This window comes from Trematomus bernacchii, unplaced genomic scaffold (genome assembly GCF_902827165.1).
Source record: "Trematomus bernacchii unplaced genomic scaffold, fTreBer1.1, whole genome shotgun sequence".
NCBI lineage: Eukaryota > Metazoa > Chordata > Actinopteri > Perciformes > Nototheniidae > Trematomus > Trematomus bernacchii.
This window is the reverse complement of record NW_022987720.1, coordinates 23,858,074-23,879,810: the sequence shown is the minus strand read 5'-3', so window position 1 is coordinate 23,879,810 and position 21,737 is coordinate 23,858,074. Positions and strand designations below refer to the sequence as shown.

Here is a 21,737-nt window from a genome sequence, read left to right as displayed (position 1 = left end):
TAACTAATGTCATGCAAACATATTAATATTTGCTTGATTCCAGTGTTGCATTTAGCACATTGCATACAAACGTTAAGGGATTTTAAGATTCTGAAGTATTATGCTAAAAACTCAATAACTTAGATTATTATTTATAGTTTTGCTGAATAGTTTCATGTCCACTTACCTTAGAAACGTAAAATGTGACGGCAGTGTGCTGATGGGGAAGCATGTTAGCTTAGCTTCTTAGCTTGAGCTAGCTCTGTTACTTCCCAGCTGGAGGCAGAAGGTCCCGCCTCGGCTCCGCCTCTTTGCCCTTATTTGGAGCAGGCTGGAGCAGGCGGGAGTTAGACTCAGACGTCACTGTCGAGCCGTTAGTGGCCGACTCCGCCTACTAAGGGCTTCTCGGCAACTCTGCAGAATCCTATGGGTGACGTCACGGACCCTACGTCCATTTATATATACAGTCTATGGTTTGGACCTTGCTCAGTTTGGCTGGGTGGAACACATTTGAGGCACAGAACGGGCAGTGAAAGACTTTGCAACATGTAGTGCATCGTTGTAAATCGGGCAAGGATCTCCCCTCTTGGATTGAAATATGCATCTTGAAAAAGAGAGAGCCTAATTGGTCAAACTGAACATTTTGAAATACTTTCACAGACAGACATAAATTAGGCCTAATTGTTAGATTCTGACACGACAGATTCTAACCTACAGAATAGGCCGACATAATAACTGACTAAAACACCTCATGCAATATTACAAAACATGTCAAAATGATGAGACTGTCTGATAAACAGTAAACAGGCAGTCAGCACAGTTAAGATTATTTACAATGAATTCAAATAGTAATACAATGACTATTAAAGAAGCATTTACACTGAATACAGAACTTATATTAGGCTACTGCTGATTTAATGTAGCGGACAGACAGATCATATTGACATGCTTTTGTCATCCTTTGAAGTTTAATTAATTAGCTGACTATAATTAATGATCAGGGTTAGGAAGTTTACTTTTTTTAAATGTAGGTTACAGATGACTAATTACCCTGTTAAAAATGTAATACGTAATGTAACTGACTATGTAACTATTTGTATTGATATTCTAATATTAATTATGGTTATTTTATGTTTTTTGTGAGTCACTTTGGATAAAAGCCTCTGCTAAATAACATAACCATAACATACGGTTTCATTAAACAAATAAACAAAAAGGCTAACAGTTGGTTTTGCAGCGAGTCATCATAGGCTCACAGATTACATTTAGCACGTGTTGCTTGTATTGCTGTCCAATTGAATACACCAGAATAGTTGTTAACTTTAAACAAACAACATGATTCACATTACTCACACTCTTACTGTAATTAGTGATTAAATCAACAATTAATGTAGGACACCTAGTTGGGCTTGCCAAAATCACGCTACAGTTTCATTAAACAAATAATCAAATATGAAAAGCCGAAAGCTATAGCTAACAAATAATTGTTTTTAGTGCCTTTAATACTGTTAGAAGCTATCATAAGCTAACAGATGTTTGTTTGTATTGCCTTAAGACTATCATAGTTAATGTTAGCTAATCACACTTCATTTGTGAAGTCCGAAGACACCGGAATTGTTATTAATGTTAAACAAATAAACTTTAAAAGCACTTCACACTACTCACACTCTCTGCGTTGTCGTTCATATTCATGTCTCCTGCTCACTAGGTGGCGATGTTGCAAAACAACTAGGGTCCTGAGAGTGTGCGGTCCTGAGAGTGTGCGGTCCTGAGAGTGCATCCTCCGAGGCTGCAGCTTCATACTACTCGATATTAGGGTCATGCAGAGTGAGATGAGATCGCTGTCCCTTTAATGCCCCTTTCACACCGGCGCTTTTCCAGCTCCTGCTGGGAGCTAGAGCCTGAAAAGCGCCGGTTTTTCCTGTTCACACCGCAGCGGCGGCGCGTCATAGCTCCGGAATGCGCTTCACTTCCAGCTCCAAAAAGTTGTCGGTCCAGAGGCAAGAGCTTTGGAGCTATGACGCGGCGTCGCTTACGTCGAGGCGTGCAGGAAACATACTTTGACCATCCGTTCGCTGTTATTGATCATTGTGGAGAGCAGGCAGACGTTTTGTTTGTTATTATAGCAGCTATCGGATGGAATTAATACATGGGCTGTACAGGTTGTCATGTCCGACTATCACAAGTAGAATCATAATGAAAAATACGCCGGTAAAATGTGCCTGGAGAAAACGGCTTAGCAAGTAGTCAGTTTAGCTTCGGTTGCTATGCTAACATCACCCATGTTATACCAGAGAAACTTTCATAACAGCGTTGTGATGCCAAACAGCGTCAATTCAGACTGACACACATTCACTTAAGGGGAACTGGGGATATGTATCAGCTGCTTGTGTGACAGTCAGACAGTGAATACTTTAGAGCCGTGTGAGCTAACGGGAGAATAAACTCCCGTTGAAGAGCAGCCAGCACTGTAGCGGTCGGTAAATGCCGCTGAAACACATTAATAAACAATGAACCACGGCACTCTGGAGAAAAGTATAAGGTTGGAGAAGTCGTTATTTAATGTAATCTGGCTTCGTATGATTAAAAGCAACACGATCGTCGACCCGACGCAGTCCCCGGCCCGTTGTTGTTGTGGGAGAAAATCTCTCGGCAGCTCTGGGCGGTGTGAACAGAGCGGGAGCTGAAAAGGGAAACCGGAGCTGAACCAGAAAAGCTCTCGCTAGGAGCTAGAAAGGGAAAAGCGCTGGTGTGAAAGACGCATAAGAGAGAGAGAGAGGGGTGTGGCGTGTGCATGTGTGTGTGTGGATGGTAAAGCGACAGTGAGGGAGCGTGTGTATGTTTCTGGAAGTGAAACGAGGCAGCAGAAAAACAGAGGTCTGTGATGTATTTTGTGAAACAGAAGAACAGCTAAATAAATGCAACGGCCTACCAAGAAGAGCTCGCCTCTCTCCAGTCATTTAAGCTAAAGTGGGTTATTGAACCTGAAGCTTGTTGCTTCTGCCCTCCTCGACTACGGTCTGGGAGCCGACAGGAAAGTTCAACACACAGATGGCCAGTCCGCCCCTTTGTAGCATATTATTTCAATGAGAGATGAGCAGATCGCCACTGGGCTTTCAACTAAAGACACAGCCACGCAAAAACTGCGGCATGTGTACAGCTCCTTATGGGTAATGCAATTTGTGAAGTGCTTTCCTCTGTGGTGAAACGATCAGCCCTGCACTACGGAGGAAAGCGGCAGAAAGTCACCTGGAGTTAAACAGAGCGGGGCTGCGCTGCGTGCATGGCTTCCTTCTGCAGGTAACGGAGACGCGCTCTGGCGGCGGTCTTGTTCAGGATCCGAAAATACAATTTAAATATTTTGCACACTTATTCCACTTATTCCTAGTGTGCCACTGGTTACGGTGCCGCGTGCCAATGCTGGCACGCGTGCCAGGGGTTGCCGAACCCTGATTTAGACCATCATGCTTTCCTTCATTGCAGTTACAACATAAAAAATAAAAAACATCATTCAATCAATTTCTGAATTAGTTTCAAATTGTTACAACTAAAACAATGATTAGAAGTAAAGCTTTGATATTACTCATATGAGTTATAGTCAAATTAAAGAAAATAAATCAGCTGGAGCCTTAGTTGTAAAAGAATAATTATATTAGTTTAATTTAATCAACAGTTCATTTTTGTCAACAATTGCCTTAAATAGCTATTTGCTGCTAGTTTAAATGATATTTAATGCTGTTTGCCTTGAATTTGACTTTTAAAGCAGAATGCAAAGTAGGAGGAGCTAATCATCAAATGAATTCTCAAAGGGATCAAGTTTACTTCATATTTAAAGAGGGACTCAAGCTTTTGAAGACACAAGAAACTGTGTGAACATGGCTCAGGGAAAGCTAACACTCTTGGTGGTTGCTCTGTTTGTTTGGTCTGTCGCTGAAGGTCAGACCATAACTGAGTCTGAACCAGCAGTCAGGAAACCCGGAGAATCTCACAGACTCACCTGCACAACATCTGGATTCAACTTTGGAGGCTCAGTATGGAACTGGATCAGACAGGCTCCTGGGAAAGGACTGGAGTGGATCGCTTTTATACACACAGCTAGTACTCCTATCTATTACTCTCAGTCGGTCCAGGGTAGATTCACTATCTCCAGAGATGACTCCAGCAGTAAAGTGTATCTGCAGATGAACAGTCTGAAGGCCGAGGACACAGCAGTGTATTACTGTGCCAGAAGAGACACAGTGAGAGACAGTAACAGGAGAGTCGTACAAAAACTACTTCCTCTATTCAATACCACCACTTGAACATTAAATAGATCCTTAACTACATTTATTGCAATGCTCATATTTTTTAAAAGGCGGCCCTTTTCCACTATTACATTATCCAATGATATAACATATATTGTAGGTACATTACAAACTCTTCAAGTTCTTCTCATGAGAAAAGGACAAAAATAAAACCATCTATAGCAAAAACAGAATGAACTGTCATTAGTAAACCACTCAAATAAAAAGATCACATAAGTGGTTTTGTTTTACATATATTTTAAGGATAATAATAGCAATGTAACTCTGTCTGTGACACTTATAACACTGATTTGAGAAACATACAGAAAAAACTAATTCACTGCCCTTAATAAAGTATTTAAATATACATTTCAGGTGTGCTGTTTTGTTTAGTAATGGATATTGAATATGGAATAAAGGTTTTGACAAGACCTGGTGTAAAAATAATCAAAAAAATGTTAATGATCTGTTTTTGCAAAAATAAAGTACACAAAGTTGATTCTAGACTCTTGAAACACTGAGGTGATTGTGTTCTTGTGATAGTAACAATAACAGGCTCCATTTTCTATCTCCAGTCCGATTCATATTCATATGCAATGTGTTTGGTTCTATGCAAACTCAGTCATCTCCATTGTGATTCAGTTATAAGGCCTTCACATGAGACTGTCAGTGGAGATTAAAGGGGATCAGGAGCTCACGTCTTCTCAGAGTCATCATCATCATCATCATCATCATCATCATCATCATCATCATCATCATCATCATCATCATCATCATCATCATCCTCATCATGTTCTCTGTAGCTCTGCTGCTGCTGCTGGCAGCTGCAAGTGAGTCTCTCTCTGCACGAGTCAACACTTATTCTACTGCTGTTTAACAGGATAACCTGTCATATTATTTTTATTTTTATTTGTACAGGTGTGAAGTGTGAACAGTTGACACAGCCAGCCTCTGTGACTGTGCAGCCAGGTCAACGTCTGACCATCCCCTGTCAGGTCTCTTATTCTGTGGGCAGCTAGTACACAGCCTGGATCAGACAGCCTGCAGGGAAAGGACTGGAGTGGATTATCGGCGCACGTGTTGGACACTACACATACCAAAAAGATTCACTGAAGAGCAAGTTCAGTATCGACTTAGACTCTTCCAGCAACACAGTGACTCTGAACGGACAGAGCGTGCAGCCTGGAGACTCTGCTGTGTATTACTGTGCCAGAGACACACTGTGACACACACCATCAGTAGAGCTGTACAAAAACCCCTCAGAGCCTGAACACTTGTAACATGAAGCCACCAGAGGAGGAGCCCTCAGACCAGAAATGATCTCAACACCAGCTCACTGTTACATCATCAGTTTAAACATTTAGAGGTTATAATCACTGATACATTACTGTATGTATTCCCAGAATACAAGACAAATAAAAATGACAAATTGTCGAACATTAAACTTCTCAAGTAGACCTTATAAAATAAAATCAGCTGAATTGGTTTCAGTAGATGAATTGCTCTAAATGTTAGATTTGTAACAGGATCTATTCCCCTAAAAATAGTAGTAGTAGTCAGTACAAGCTACGAGACAAAACTGATTTTATTTTTGGATGTCACAATTTCTTATGAAAAAAATGCATTAATTGTTGTACTGATTATAGTGACATACAACGTCAGCTTTGATAAAAAGTATGGGATGCTGTTTGTCTATTTCAAACCTAGCCTGCAAAGTGATATACAAACGCTACATGATATGAAACTAAATCATAACAATTTGAATACAATTTTTCAATAAACAGCAGCAGAAATTCAAGTTGCATCGGAAGAAACTTAATTAAATAAGAAATGTAAATGTAACAAAGCAATATAAGGATAACATTGATATCAGGTTAAAATGTTGACAAAATCAACATTTAGAGAGATATATTTTTTAGGTAAATATTAGTGTGAACAGAGGACAATGTTCAATCAGAAAGGAGGAGTCAATGCAAAACTCAGATATCTCCCCCTCTACTTATGTGACTGCAGAGAGGAGGACAGAGGACAGAGGACACACAGTTTAACATGATGGACTATAGGACAGGACTGCTGCTGCTCACTGTCTGCTGGGCAGGTCAACATCTTTACTGATCTTTATCTAACACAGATTTTAATTGTGTCACCAGCTTATTTCACCAGATGTGTTTTTATCCTCTTGACAGGTGTTGATGGTCAGACTCTGACAGAATCTGAACCAGTGACTAAAAGACCTGGAGAATCTCACAGATTGACCTGTACAGCCTCTGGATTCACATTCAGTAGCTACTACATGGCCTGGGTCAGACAGGCTCCTGGGAAAGGACTGGAGTGGGTTGCGAGTATGTATAACAGTGACAATATCTTCTACTCTGAGTCAGTGAAAGGCCGGTTCACCATCTCCAGAGACGACAACAGACAGCAGGTGTCTCTGCAGATGAGCAGTCTGACGGCTGTAGACTAGGCTGTTTATTACTGTGCTCGACACACAGTGACTGAAGCTGGTTGAGCAGCTGTACAAAAACCTACAGCACCTATTCTTATCTCGATAAACTCTCAAAATCAATTATATTCTTCATGTATCTTTTGCTTTGGCTGTATATAATAAAATTATGAAATTCAGCCTTGAGAGAGATCATCAATTACCAGCAATGTTTAATTAACACATTGTTAGAACAATATTATCGATGTGTTGATCGCTGGAACACAAAATAGCCAAGGAGAAAAAAACTAAAAGGTCTCCTGAAATCAATGTCCAAAAAAGGAATAAAATAAACACTACATGAACACATTTCAGCCACATAATGCATATATATGGGAGTCAAATAATGTAGAAGCTGCTCTCATAAAGACACTAGAGAGTTCCCCTCTCCTCTGTCAGTAAAAGGAAACACTCAGATCTGCTGCTCTCACTGATCTTAACTCACACTCAGACCCTGCTCTGAACTACAGTTTTATATTCTCACCCTGTGAGAGGTTGCTTCATTATAACACACAAAAAACATTTTAATAGCTGGATCAGAATTCACTGCAGATTTATGAGTTCATTTAGTCGTAGTTCTCCCTCAAACAGATTTCAAGATATCAGGCATTCTATTGGTTGAGAACAGTCACAAAATAAATAAATGTACACAGAAGGATTTACTAATGTTATTTGAGATTTATATATAAATGTCTGCATCCACACAAATATTTTTCAATGCATACACAAATACTTATAGTTTTATATGAATGTAAAAACGTTTTCACAAATGTAAAACATTTTTAAGAGGGAAGTGTCAGTAGCCAATCAGATGTCTGCTTAATTGTAAGCCAATCAAATGATTGCGTCCCCACTGATAGATATTCTACACAACTCAAAACTAATTAGAGAAAATACTTAACAGCTGAGATGGAGAGTTGATATTTTTTACAAACCCTGTGAGGAGGAGTCAATGCAAAACTCAGATATCTCCCCCTCTACTTATGTGACTGCAGGGAGGAGGACAGAGGACAGAGGACACACAGTTTAACATGATGGACTATAGGACAGGACTGCTGCTGCTCACTGTCTGCTGGGCAGGTCAACATCTTTACTGATCTTTATCTAACACAGATTTTAATTGTGTCAACAGCTTATTTCACCAGATGTGTTTTTATCCTCTTGACAGGTGTTGATGGTCAGACTCTGACAGAATCTGAACCAGTGACTAAAAGGCCTGGAGAATCTCACAGATTGACCTGTACAGCCTCTGGATTCACATTCAGTAGCTACGGCATGAACTGGGTCAGACAGGCTCCTGGAAAAGGACTGGAGTGGATCGCTTACACCTATAGTTCTTCTATCTATTACTCCCAGTCGGTCCAGGGTAGATTCACTATCTCCAGAGATGACTCCAGCAGTAAAGTGTATCTGCAGATGAACAGTCTGAAGGCCGAGGACACAGCAGTGTATTACTGTGCCAGAAGAGACACAGTGAGAGACAGTAACAGGAGAGTCGTACAAAAACTACTTCCTCTATTTACCACCACCCATGAGAGCATTCACTTTATGTTGAAATACTGAGTAACTGAATATTGACATCCTATTTCATCTCATTTGACGCAATGTTTAATTCAGTTGCAACCTAAAGAAATATAGTGAATTCTAACAGAAAAATATGTATTTCTGTTTATTTTGTGTCTCCAACAAAATGTATCACAGATAATGTAAAAATGTCCCATTTCAAACAACGCAGCTGTTTATCTGATTCAATATGGTTCAACTGTGCTCATGTATCTCATAGAAGTACATTCATGAAAGCACACTTTGATAACATTACACATTAAAAAAACATCTATTTGATTTGCCGATTGAACACAAATCATCATTATATCATACACATTATTATCAGGAAAGCTTCATCTGTTTGAACGTGAAACATTACTGTAACATAACCACCAAATGAAGCAAATTTTATATTTAACACTGGAGACAAACAACTGATTCCAGTCAGCTAACTGGCAAACTTTAATCCACTGTAAACACATTTGAGAAGTTGATTAAATAAAAAATATATATTAATAATGTTTCAGAAGCAGCTCTGATCATCTAATCTCTAACCCAAATGAAATCAAATACACCTGGTATTAATGGTTACTTAATTAATTTAGTTTATTGTCGTATTGGATGTAGGCCTAGGTCTTTTCCCTATGGCAATCAAAATCATTATACTTTACATTAAGTCTATTTTTTGTCCCTTCACAAATGGCCTTGCAAAGTTATTCTGAAAAAAACATTCACACTTAGTTAAAGGAGGAGTCAATGCAAAACTCAGATATCTCCCCCTCTACTTATGTGACTGCAGAGAGGAGGACAGACGACAGAGGACACACAGTTTAACATGATGGACTATAGGACAGGACTGCTGCTGCTCACTGTCTGCTGGGCAGGTCAACATCTTTACTGATCTTTATCTAACACAGATTCTAATTGTGTCAACAGCTTATTTCACCAGATGTGTTTTTATCCTCTTGACAGGTGTTGGTGGTCAGACTCTGACAGAATCTGATCCAGTGACTAAAAGGCCTGGAGAATCTCACAGATTGACCTGTACAGCCTCTGGATTCACATTCACTAGCTACTACATGGCCTGGGTCAGACAGGCTCCTGGGAAAGGACTGGAGTGGGTTGCTACTATCACCAATGGTGGTAGCACCCCGTACTACTCTGAGTCATTTAAAGGCCGGTTCACCATCTCCAGAGACAACAACAGACAGCAGGTGTCTCTGCAGATGAACAGTCTGACGGCTGTAGACTCTGCTGTTTATTACTGTGCTCGAGACACACAGTGACTGAAGCTGGTTGAGCAGCTGTACAAAAACCTACAGTCCTCATCCATACTTTGTTGATAGAGTACAAGGAGAATTATACTTTGACTAAGTCTTTCCTTGTTGTAGTTTTTATGAAAATGAAAAAAACAGTTGCTACTGAGCCAAGTTACAAAACACAATAATAAAAAATAAATGTTTTTAATTAAATAATTTCTCATAAAACAGCCAAGGATAGGAAAAACATCTTCTAAATGTATTTTTCATGTATGGGCAAAAATAAACATTAAATGTAGAAATGTCAGTCACATTACTCACACAAGTACCAACAGGTGGCAGTAGAGGATAAAAAGACAGATGACAATAACGGGAATGTGACAATGTCTCTAAACGTATACTATAAAAGGCTTGAGGCTTTCCTGCAACAATAATATAACCCATTATTAATTTCCTAACAGCAGGTATCAATAATATATTTATGCATGATGTTTCCAGTATGTGGAGGATGGGCAACCAATGTTGTGCAAAGCAGAATAAATGATTACATCTTATTTAGGTTTAAATAAAAGGAACTGACAAAGAACTTTAAATTCAACCTTTTAATTTAAGGATATATACATTCAGTCATAGTATGCAAAAAGGAAATCTACATCATATATATTCAGGGGATGTGCTGTGTTTCTGTTTGAGGAGGAGGAGTCAATGCAAACTCTGACCTCTTCCATCTCTACATATGTGTTGCAGAGTGAAGGACAGACACTAAATCACTGACATACACACTGTAGACTGGACAGAGACAACTGGCTTTCACAATGATCAGACCTGATTATCTGGTGGTTTTTCTCATCCTGTCAATTAACTCTGCAGGTAAGAACAACACCTGTTTTTCTGACAGAGCTCCTGGTACAAAGACAATATGGCTGCTTTACAGAAACTAATGAGCTGTTTACATGTCTGTAGGTACTGAGGGTCAAACACTGACTGAGTCTGAACCAGAGGTTAAAAAGCCTGGAGAGTCCCACAGACTGACCTGCACATATTCAGGGTTTGGTACTAGTCATTATGATACTGCTTGGATCAGACAGGCTGCTGGAAAAGGACTGGAGTGGATCGCTTATATCAGCAGTGGCAGTAGCTACATCTACTACTCTGAGTCAGTGAAAGGCCGGTTCACCATCTCCAGAGACAACAACAGACAGCAGGTGTATCTGCAGATGAGCAGTCTGAAGGCCGAGGACACAGCAGTGTATTACTGTGCCAGGAGAGACACAGTGAGAGACAGTAACAGGAGAGTCGTACAAAAACGACTTCCTCTAAATTTACCTCTAAAATCCTATTTATCTCATTTAACGCAATGTTTAATTCAGTTGCAACCTAAAGAAATATAGTGAATTCTAACAGATCATTTGTATGTTTTGAAGGAAATATGTATTTTTGTGTCTTTTGTGCCTCCAACTAAACATATAAAAAATAATATAAAATATCCCATTTCACACAACACAGCTGTTTAGCTGATTCAGCATGGTTAAACTGTGCCCATGTATCTCTAGAAGTACATTAATGAATGCACACTTTGATAAGATTAATACACATCTTTTTACTTTGCTGATTGTACACCAATCATCATTATATCATAAACATTATCAGCAGGAAAGCTTTATCTGTTTGAATTGAGTATTTTGATCATATCATAATTTGTATGCATATTTCGTAACTCCAAGCTGTATAAACTTGAATGTGTATTGGATTTAAGCATATATATATATATATCCTTTATTTAACCAGGTAAAAGTCTCATTGAGATTAAAATCAGGTGATGTCTAATGAGGGAGGGTGTGGCCTATATCACGGTGTGCACAATTATAAGTCAGTTCCTTTGTCTCATGCAAAATGGGCCAAAAAATAGATTTAACTGACTCTGAAAAGTCAAAACTGCAAAAAGTATTTCAGAGGGATGCAGCACTCTTGAGATTGCTCAGATATTTGGGCGTGATCACATAACCTTCAAACGTTTGGTGCAAATGGTTAATGGGGTCAGAAGAAACGTATTGAGAAAAAGACGCAAATGAACTGCCAAAGATTTGAGAAGAATCAAACGTGAAGCTACCAGGAAGCCATTATCCTCCAGTGCTGTTATATTCAAGAACTGCAACCTACCCGGAGTGCCCAGGAGTACAAGATGTTCAGTGCTCAGAGACAATAAAGGTTAGGAAGGCTGAAACCCGAGCACAACTGACCAAGACACATAAGATAAAATGTCAAGACTGGGCCAAGAAATATCTAAACACAGATTTTCCAAAGGTTTCATGGACTGATGAGATGAGAGTGACTCTTGACGGACCAGATAGATGGTCCGTGGCTGGATCAGTAACGGGCCCAGAGCTCTACTTCGATGCCAGCAAGGTGGAGGAGGGGTTCTGGTATGGGCTGGAATTATAAAAAATGACTAGAAAGTCAACTCCCAAATATACTGCCAGTTTTTAGAAGACATTTTCTTCAAGCAGTGGTACAGGAAAAGTCTGCATCTTTCAAGAAGACCATTATTTGTATGCAGGACAAATATTGTTTGTTTTATTATTCTCTCTTTAACAGATGAAAAAAGTGAGATGGGAGCATTTTAGTTTTTTTATTTAGTTGCATAATAAGTTTGCACACTAATAGTTGCTCAATAATTGTACACACATATGTTATCCTATAAAAGGCAAAACCTCATTTTTACTTTCTTAAATATCCAGATTTGAGGTTTATTAACATGTGTGATGGACCGAGAGCACTGTAGTTGTTCAATAATAAATGAATGCACAAAAATACCACTTGCCTAATACGTGTGCACACAGTGTAGGTGGGTCTCTCTGCCATCATCCAACACATGCACCAACACATATTTGTTTCTACATGGAGAGTGATTGCTGTACATTTAAACATTCATTCTCCAAATTTCATCAAACGTTAAGGACTACCCCTCAATCTGTAAAGCAAGGAGAGGGTTTCCTCGTACTTTACATGAAGTCTACTTTTTGGTGCTTTATCAATGGCCTTGCAAAAGGACACACAGTTAAAGGAGGAGTCAATGCAAAACTCAGATATCTCCCCCTCTACTTATGTGACTGCAGAGAGGAGGACAGAGGACAGAGGACACACAGTTTAACATGATGGACTATAGGACAGGACTGCTGCTGCTCACTGTCTGCTGGGCAGGTCAACATCTTTACTGATCTTTATCTAACACAGATTTTAATTGTGTCACCAGCTTATTTCACCAGATGTGTTTTTATCCTCTTGACAGGTGTTGATGGTCAGACTCTGACAGAATCTGAACCAGTGACTAAAAGGCCTGGAGAATCTCACAGATTGACCTGTACAGCCTCTGGATTCAACTTTGGAGGCTCAGTATGGAACTGGATCAGACAGGCTCCTGGGAAAGGACTGGAGTGGATCGCTTATATCAGCACAAGCAGTAATCCAATCTATTACTCTCAGTCGGTCCAGGGTAGATTCACTATCTCCAGAGATGACTCCAGCAGTAAAGTGTATCTGCAGATGAACAGTCTGAAGGCCGAGGACACAGCAGTGTATTACTGTGCCAGAGACACACAGTGAGAGACAGTAACAGGAGAGTCGTACAAAAACTACTTCCTCTATTTACCACCACCTATGGGAATATTAACTTTCTTCAGTATCTCTTTTAGAAATACTGACTAACTGAATATTGACATCCTATTTCATCTCATTTTACGCAATGTTTAATTCAGTTGCAGCCTAAAGAAATATAGTGAATTCAAACAGAAAAATATGTATTTTTGTTTCTTTTGTGCCTCCAACAAAATGTATGACAGATAATATAAAAATGTCCCATTTCAAACAATACAGCTGTTTATCTGATTCAGTATGGTTAAGCTGTGCCCATGTATCTCTAGAAGAACATTAATGAAAGCACACTTTGATAACATTACACATTAAACAAATCTATTAGATTTGCCGATTGAACACAAATCATCATTATATCATAAACATTATCATCAGGAAAGTTTTATCTGTTTGAATTTGAAACATTACTGTCACATAACCACAACCAAATGAAGCAAATTCTATATTCAGGGTTCTTACACCTTTTCCAAAGTCAAATTCAAGCACTTTTCAAGCATTTTCAAGGTGCATTTTCAAACTTTTCAAGCATCTTACAGCTGTTGTAAATTACATATTTATATACACATACTTATACTCAAATGATTATTTCCCTACCTCACATTAAATCAGATGTTCTTCATGCTATAAACAACCAAATGTGTGTTTCATAATAGCATTCTATATGAGGATGAAAAATTTAAAATGTTAGAAAAGAAAACTAAGTTTAATATTTCAAAATGTGTGACCCATCTGTACGTAGCAGTGACGTGCGGTGAGGTTCATGGCTGGTGAGGCACTGACTCACTGAGTCAGATTTACAAATATTATATTTTGACCTTAATCGAAATATTCGGTTATTTTCAAAAGCTTTTTTAGTCTGATGCTTCGATTCATTTTAAACAGACCGTTCAACAAAAGGATACCCAAAATCTAAATATTGGATTGTTCTTTCTTAGTAAGATCCCATTTTCATTAGAAATGTGGTCTTACCTTGACTTGAAGATGAAGTCCATGCTATCCTTCTGGACAACAATCTCTATTACTGTTTTGTAAAAGTCCTCCTTATCTTCCTGTAGTTTCAAAAGTCTAGTTTGTTGCTCCCGTCTCTGCGTAGAATAACAGTAGCAACAAGAACCTGTGGGCTCACGTGCGCCCCCTTCAGTGCGGCAGAGGTTATGGCTGCCTCCCCTGGTGCATTTTCATTGCCGTTGAGACCAGCGAGCCTAAATATCATATATACGTGAAATAAGTTATTTAGAGACTATGGATGGCGAGGATAAATGTAATAAAGGGATCTACATACATTACATTGGTGACCTACAGTGAGATGGTAACAGGCATGCGCTTTGGGCCCGCTTTCCAGCCAGTTTCTGTGGGGTGACGCATTCTGAGGTGAGGCAGATCTCATCTGTGCCTCACCTTACCCCACAGTAACTGGCTTGAGCGCGCTCACAAAATAAGTGCCCGCGCTAAATTAGTGCCCGTGCTCCAGCAAGTTACTGTGGGCTTACGAGAGGCAAAGCACGTCCCTGCCTCACTTGTCATCGCTCCCGTAGCGGAGCTCGGCAAATTTGCTGATTTTGACTATAAAAAGCGATTAGAATCATACATAAATCACACTTACAACACAGATCAGTGGAGACATTTTATTATTATTACTATTTCGTTTTTCTTTAGTTGTTTTTCCGTTACATTGGAGTATGACAGGTGAGGCTCTGCCTCCCCTGCCTCCACTGACTGCACGTCGCTGGTACGTAGACTGGGCATCCCATATAACCTGGCTGAGCCAATATAAAACAATCAGCCAAATAACTTTTCAATATATTATTGATTACTATTTTTGAGGTACTTTTAGGTTGGCAGTAAACACAAGTCAGAGGTAAATGGTGCACTTCTCCACTACATGTATTTAATACCTTTAGTTACTTTACAGATGTGGATGAATGATGTGAAATATAATCAAGTGTTAAATCAGACTTTAGTTCCACCTGGAGTAAATTCACAAGCTACTCTGTAGTATACAAAGTCATTCAAACTAGCTGCAACTTTACCAGCTTTGATAACACTTTCATGATCAATCATTATAAAACATATCATATACAATTATTAGGGATGCTCCGATCGCCAATTTTGGAGCCGATCGCCGGAATCAGTATCGGCCGATACCGATATCGCTCTCTTTTCCTCTCTCCCCCCCTCTCTCTCTCCTGACAGCCCGTCAGTATCTCCTGCAGCTCACTGATCCAGTAATGAGCGACCCGACAGTGAAGAATAAATATATTTATAACTAGTTTAGCTTGTTCCAGAGGTAGATAAAATAGCTAAGTGTGTTAGGTCTAACTCTTAATGTGTGTTCTGCTCTGCTCACCGGTCCGTCACAGCGGGTGGAGCTGCAGGATTTCTGCTTCACACACACGTTGCATACCGCTATTTTATTGTCATTTTCGGACACTTAAAATACTGCCAGACTAGTGAAGCCATTTTGGCGAGCTTGTTTTGCCGCGCACAGAGAAAAGTGTCATGTATTTTACATGCAACGATAGCCTAATCTAAAATGTTCTACTACAGCGTACCTTTCGTGTGGTGTGTCGCTCGTCAGCGCAGACTCTCGCATCGTTATTGTTGCACACTTTGCAGGAGGCTACTCTTGGGCTTCGCTTGACCGTCGTCTTAGCCATGGCTTGTATTTGTCTTCTGCTAGCCAAGCAACACTCGTTGAAACGGCAACCTCCTGGCATACTGTCATCTATCACTCTCATCAGAATGCCCAGGTCACACACGTAACAAAAACACTTGCCGGTCACGCGCATTGCGCGGGAAGACCGGAGCGGAGCTGTTTTATGTAAAAGCGAAGCAATTAAGCGCGCTCAGACTTCTTTATTTTCTTTTAATCTAAAAAGCGAAGTAAAGCATTTACAATTTCAAGCACTTTATCCCAAATTCAAGCACCATTCCCAAAATTCAAGCACTTTTCAAACCTTGAAAACACCTCGTACAATTTCAAGCATTTTCAAGGATTTCCAGCACCCGTACGCAACCTGTATATTTAACACTGGAGTCAAACAACTGATTCCAGTCAGCTAACTGGCAAACTATAATCCACCGTAAACACATTTGAGAAGTTGATTAAGTACAAATTATATCTTAATAATGTTTCCCTTAAAGAAGCATCTCTGATCAACTAATCTCTAACCCAAATTAAATCAAATACACCTGAGATTAATGGTTAATTAATTTATTGAGTTTATTGTCGTATTGGATGTAGGCCTAGCTGTCCCTCTGGCAATCAAAATCATTATACTTTACATGAAGTCAATTGTTTGTCCCTTTATAAATGGCCTTGCAAAATTATTCTGAAAAAAACACACACCCACTTAGTTATAGGAGGAGTCAATGCAAAACTCAGATATCTCCCCCTCTACTTATGTGACTGCAGAGAGGAGGACAGAGGACAGAGGACACACAGTTTAACATGATGGACTATAGGACAGGACTGCTGCTGCTCACTGTCTGCTGGGCAGGTCAACATCTTTACTGATCTTTATCTAACACAGCTTCTAATTGTGTCACCAGCTTATTTCACCAGATGTGTTTTTATCCTCTTGACAGGTGTTGGTGGTCAGACTCTGACAGAATCTGATTCAGTGACTAAAAGGCCTGGAGAATCTCACAGATTGACCTGTACAGCCTCTGGATTCACATTCAGTAACTACTACATGGCCTGGGTCAGACAGGCTCCTGGGAAAGGACTGGAGTGGATCGCTTCTTTCGACACTGGTAGCACCCCGTACTACTCTGAGTCAGTGAAAGGCCGGTTCACCATCTCCAGAGACAACAGCAGACAGCAGGTGTATCTGCAGATGAGCAGTCTGACGGCTGTCGACTCTGCTGTTTATTACTGTGCTCGACACACAGTGACTGAAGCTGGTTGAGCAGCTGTACAAAAACCCCTCATTATTACCACACTTTTCTCACACTGTTAATGTGAGATTTAGAGTCTTTCAAATATCATGACACAACTTTAGTTACACCAAACACTGTAAGATTAGAAAAATATTTCTTAACATATAGCTTAATGTAGAAATCATATCACTAAATAGAGTTATAATGTTAATTGCAGAACAGAGCCTTATCAAAATGTCTCTTTAGAGAAGACAGCAACAACATTTGAGAAAATTGTCTAATCTGAGATCCTACGTCTTTTAACTTATTTAGTTTGCATTTTTCATGCACTGCAGAAATGTGTTTTTGCACATTGTCAAATAGGTTTCAGTTCCTTAGTAGTTTATGTCCTCTTAAGGCTCCAAGTTTCTCTGTATCTGTCCTCAAATTGCCACTATTTGAATACTGAAACCTTTAAAGTAAGAAAAGAAACAAAACCCAGGTCTTCATCCAGCTGCAGCAAACACAAGTAAACATTTAGACCAGGGCTATTCAATTAGTTTGGAATGGGGGCCAGTTGATGAAAATGATCCAAAGCAAGGGGCCGGGAAAAAGATGGCTTGAAATATGAGCAATCATATTTAAGAGCTTCAGATACAGTAAATACTACAACAGCATAGTGGAGTGCATATATTGTGTTTAATTCAATCAAACAACATAGCCCCAAGGCCTTTATAGATCTAAATGGCAAGTTCAGAACTCAGTAGGCCTACATGTTTCATTTGATTTCATTTAGGTGAAATTATCTAATCATTCACGCAGAGATGCAATCAATGACAGGAGTTGTCACTACAGTATAGTAGGTGGGTTCGAAACCCGAGCCCGTCGAAGTTTTCAGGCATTGTTTACCCCTCTATCTCTCAATGTAACACCCTCTCTGGAATAAAGGCACTATGGCACAAAAAAAAAAAAAAAAAAAATCTTAAAAAAAAAAATTGATTACTTTTTAACATTATACTCAAAGGGCCAGTAAATATCACCCCGGGGCCGGATTTGGCCCGCGGGCCCTCAATTGAATAGCCCTGATTTAGACCATCATGCTTTCCTTCATTGCAGTTACAACATAAAAAGAATAAAAACATATCGTTCAACCAATTTCTGAATTAGTTTCAAATTGTTACAACTAAAACAATGATTAGAAGTAAAGCGTTGATGTTACTCATATGAGTTATAGTCAAATTCAAGAAAATAAATAATCAACTGGATCTTTCGTTGAAAAATAATAATTATAATATTTTAATTTAATCAACAGTTCATTTTTGTCAACAATTGCCTTAAAGAACTATTTGCTGCTAGTTTAAATGATGTTTAATGCTGTTTGTATAGGACTGGAGTGGATCGCTTTCATACACACAGCTAGTATCTATTGCTCCCAGTCGGTCCAGGGTAGATTCACTATCTCCAGAGATGACTCCAGCAGTAAAGTGTATCTGCAGATGAACAGTCTGAAGGCCGAGGACACAGCAGTGTATTACTGTGCCAGAAGAGACAGTGAGAGACAGTAACAGGAGAGTCGTACACAAACTACTTCCTCTATTCAATACCACCACTTGAACATTAAATAGATCCTTAACTACATTTATTGCAATGCTCATATTTTTTTTTAAAAGGCGTCCCTTTTCCACTATTAAAATATCCAATGATATAACATAAGTAATGATGTAGGTACATTAAAAACTCTTCAAGTTCTTTTGATGAAAAAAGGACAAAAATAAAACCATCTATAACAAAAACAGAATGAACTGTCATTAGTAAACCACTCAAGTAAAAAGATCAGTGTTTTTGTTTTACATATATTTTAAGGACAATAATAGCAATGTAACTCTGTCTGTGACACTTATAACACTGATTTGAGAAACATACAGAAAAAATTAATTCACTGCCCTTAATAAAGTATTTAAATATACATTTCAGGTGTGCTGTTTTGTTTTGTAATGGATATTGAATATGGAATAAAGGTTTTGACAAGACCTGGTGTAACAATAATCAAAAAGGACATTAAAAGAGCTCCAGATGTTAATTATCTGTTTTTGTTGATTCTAGACTCTTGAAACACTGAGGTGATTGTATTCTTGTAATCGTAACAATAACAGGCTCCGTTTTTTTTTAATCTCCAATCCGACTCATATTCATATGCAATGTGTTTGGTTCTATGCAAACTCAGTAATCTCCATTGTGATTCAGTTATAAGGCCTTCACATGAGACTGTCAGTGGAGATTAAAGGGGATCAGGAGCTCACGTCTTCTCAGAGTCATCATCATCATGTTCTCTGTAGCTCTGCTGCTGCTGCTGCTGGCAGCTGGAAGTGAGTCTCTCTCTGCACGAGTCAACACTTATTATACTGCTGTTTAATAGGATAACCTGTCATATAACATTTGTTTTATTTGTACAGGTGTGAAGTGTGAACAGTTGACACAGCCAGCCTCTGTGACTGTGCAGCCAGGTCAACGTCTGACCATCACCTGTCAGGTCTCTTATTCTGTTAGCAGCTAGTACACAGCCTGGATCAGACAGCCTGCAGGGAAAGGACTGGAGTGGATAGGAGTGAGAAGAGGTTCAACTACCTTCTATAAAGATTCACTGAAGAGCAAGTTCAGTATCGACTTAGACTCTTCCAGCAACACAGTGACTCTGAACGGACAGAGCGTGCAGCCTGGAGACTCTGCTGTGTATTACTGTGCCAGAGACACACTGTGACACACACCATCAGTAGAGCTGAACAAAAACCCCTCAGAGCCTGAACACTTGTAACATGAAGCCACCAGAGGAGGAGCCCTCAGACCAGAAATGATCTCAACACCAGCTCACTGTTACATCATCAGTTTAAACATTTAGAGGTTATAATCACTGATACATTACTGCATGTATTCCCAGAATAAAAAAATGAATAACTTCTTTAAATTATTAAACATCAGCCTTTTCAAGTATCCATAATTATATATTTTCAGTAATTGGATTTTGTCCTCTAAATTTAAGTTTCTTTACAACCAATTTCAGCTCTAAGAATATTGTTCACACTATTTATTCACAAATACTAAACAGTACTTTTACGAGCCGAAACACAACAACAAATTGTTGGATGTCATTTCTGTTCTTTATTTGACACAAATTGATTAAATATATAAATGTTAAAGACATGAGATGTAGATAAAACCTGTAAAGTGATTTATTTACTAAATTAACTCAAAGCTTTTTTTAATGACAATAATGTGAATACCTTTATTTTAATCAACAGTAAATAAAATCCATTATTTGCTTGTTTCATCTGACAAATCTGAATTAAATAACAATAATAAAATGTTACAAAGTGACTTACAGCCCAATAAGAAATGTTTACCAGTTTATAATTGTAGAGATAATGTTATTAACATAAAATACTGTTAAAAGAGGACAATGTTCAATCAGAAAGGAGGAGTCAATGCAAAACTCAGACATCTCCCCCTCTACTTATGTGACTGCAGAGAGGAGGACAGAGGACAGAGGACACACAGTTTAACATGATGGACTATAGGACAGGACTGCTGCTGCTCACTGTCTGCTGGGCAGGTCAACATCTTTACTGATCTTTATCTAACACAGATTTTAATTGTGTCACCAGCTTATTTCACCAGATGTGTTTTTATCCTCTTGACAGGTGTTGATGGTCAGACTCTGACAGAATCTGAACCAGTGACTAAAAGGCCTGGAGAATCTCACAGATTGACCTGTACAGCCTCTGGATTCACATTAAGTAGCTACTGGATGCACTGGGTCAGACAGGCTCCTGGGAAAGGACTGGAGTGGATCGCTTTGATCCACCCTACTAGCAGTAGCAGCAGCTACTACTCTGAGTCAGTGAAAGGCCGGTTCACCATCTCCAGAGACAACAGCAGACAGCAGCTGTATCTGCAGATGAACAGTCTGACGGCTGTAGACTCTGCTGTTTATTACTGTGCTCGAGACACACAGTGACTGAAGCTGGTTGAGCAGCTGTACAAAAACCTACAGTCCTCATCCATACTTTGTTGATAGAGTACAAGGAGAATTATACTTTGACTAAGTCTTTCCTTGTTGTAGTTTTTATGAAAATGAAAAAAACAGTTGCTACTGAGCCAAGTTACAAAACACAATAATACAAAATAAATGTCTTTAAATAAATAATTTCCTCATAAAATAGCCAAGGACAGGAAAAACATGTTCTAAATGTATTTTTCATGCATGGGCAAAAATAAACAGTAAATGTAGAAATGTCAGTCACATTACTCACACAAGTACCAACAGGTGGCACTAGAGCAGGGGTGGGCATTTTACGGCCCGCGGGCCACATCCGGCCCGTTGGCCGGCCTTGGCCGGCCCGTGTGAGGTTGATCATAAATTATAACATAATGAAAAAAAACAGCAACCTTTTCAAAATAAAAGCAACACAGCTGTATTGCTTGCATGGCGTAAATACTTTTCTAACTGTGTTGCTTTTATTTTGAAAAGGAAGCTGCTGTTTTTTTTATTTATTTACGTAAACGCGCATGCCGTAACAGCTACGAGTGATGCTGGCCGGCTAGTCCTCGAAATGTCCGCTAAGGGCAAAAAAAGAAAGATCGATACTGAATGCCGCGTTTTCAACAAGACATGGACCGCTA

General features: G+C 39.2%; 2 pseudogenes and 3 gene segments (V, D, J or C); all 5 read left to right on the top strand.

Annotated features, from left to right (window-relative positions):
• Nucleotides 1-3,854: 3,854 nt before the first annotated feature.
• LOC117492124 lies at nucleotides 3,855-4,280 on the top strand. The segment is given in 1 exon segment: nucleotides 3,855-4,280. A coding segment is annotated over 1 exon segment (426 nt).
• A 772-nt stretch (nucleotides 4,281-5,052) lies between these two features.
• On the top strand, nucleotides 5,053-5,660 carry LOC117493022 (annotated as a pseudogene).
• Nucleotides 5,661-9,123: 3,463 nt separating this feature from the next.
• Nucleotides 9,124-9,592, top strand: LOC117492991. The segment is given in 2 exon segments: nucleotides 9,124-9,173; nucleotides 9,262-9,592. Coding segments are annotated over 2 exon segments (363 nt in total).
• A 3,030-nt stretch (nucleotides 9,593-12,622) lies between these two features.
• On the top strand, nucleotides 12,623-18,698 carry LOC117492975. The segment is given in 3 exon segments: nucleotides 12,623-12,749; nucleotides 16,788-17,038; nucleotides 18,557-18,698. Coding segments are annotated over 3 exon segments (369 nt in total).
• A 685-nt stretch (nucleotides 18,699-19,383) lies between these two features.
• Nucleotides 19,384-19,952, top strand: LOC117493014 (annotated as a pseudogene).
• Nucleotides 19,953-21,737: the final 1,785 nt, after the last annotated feature.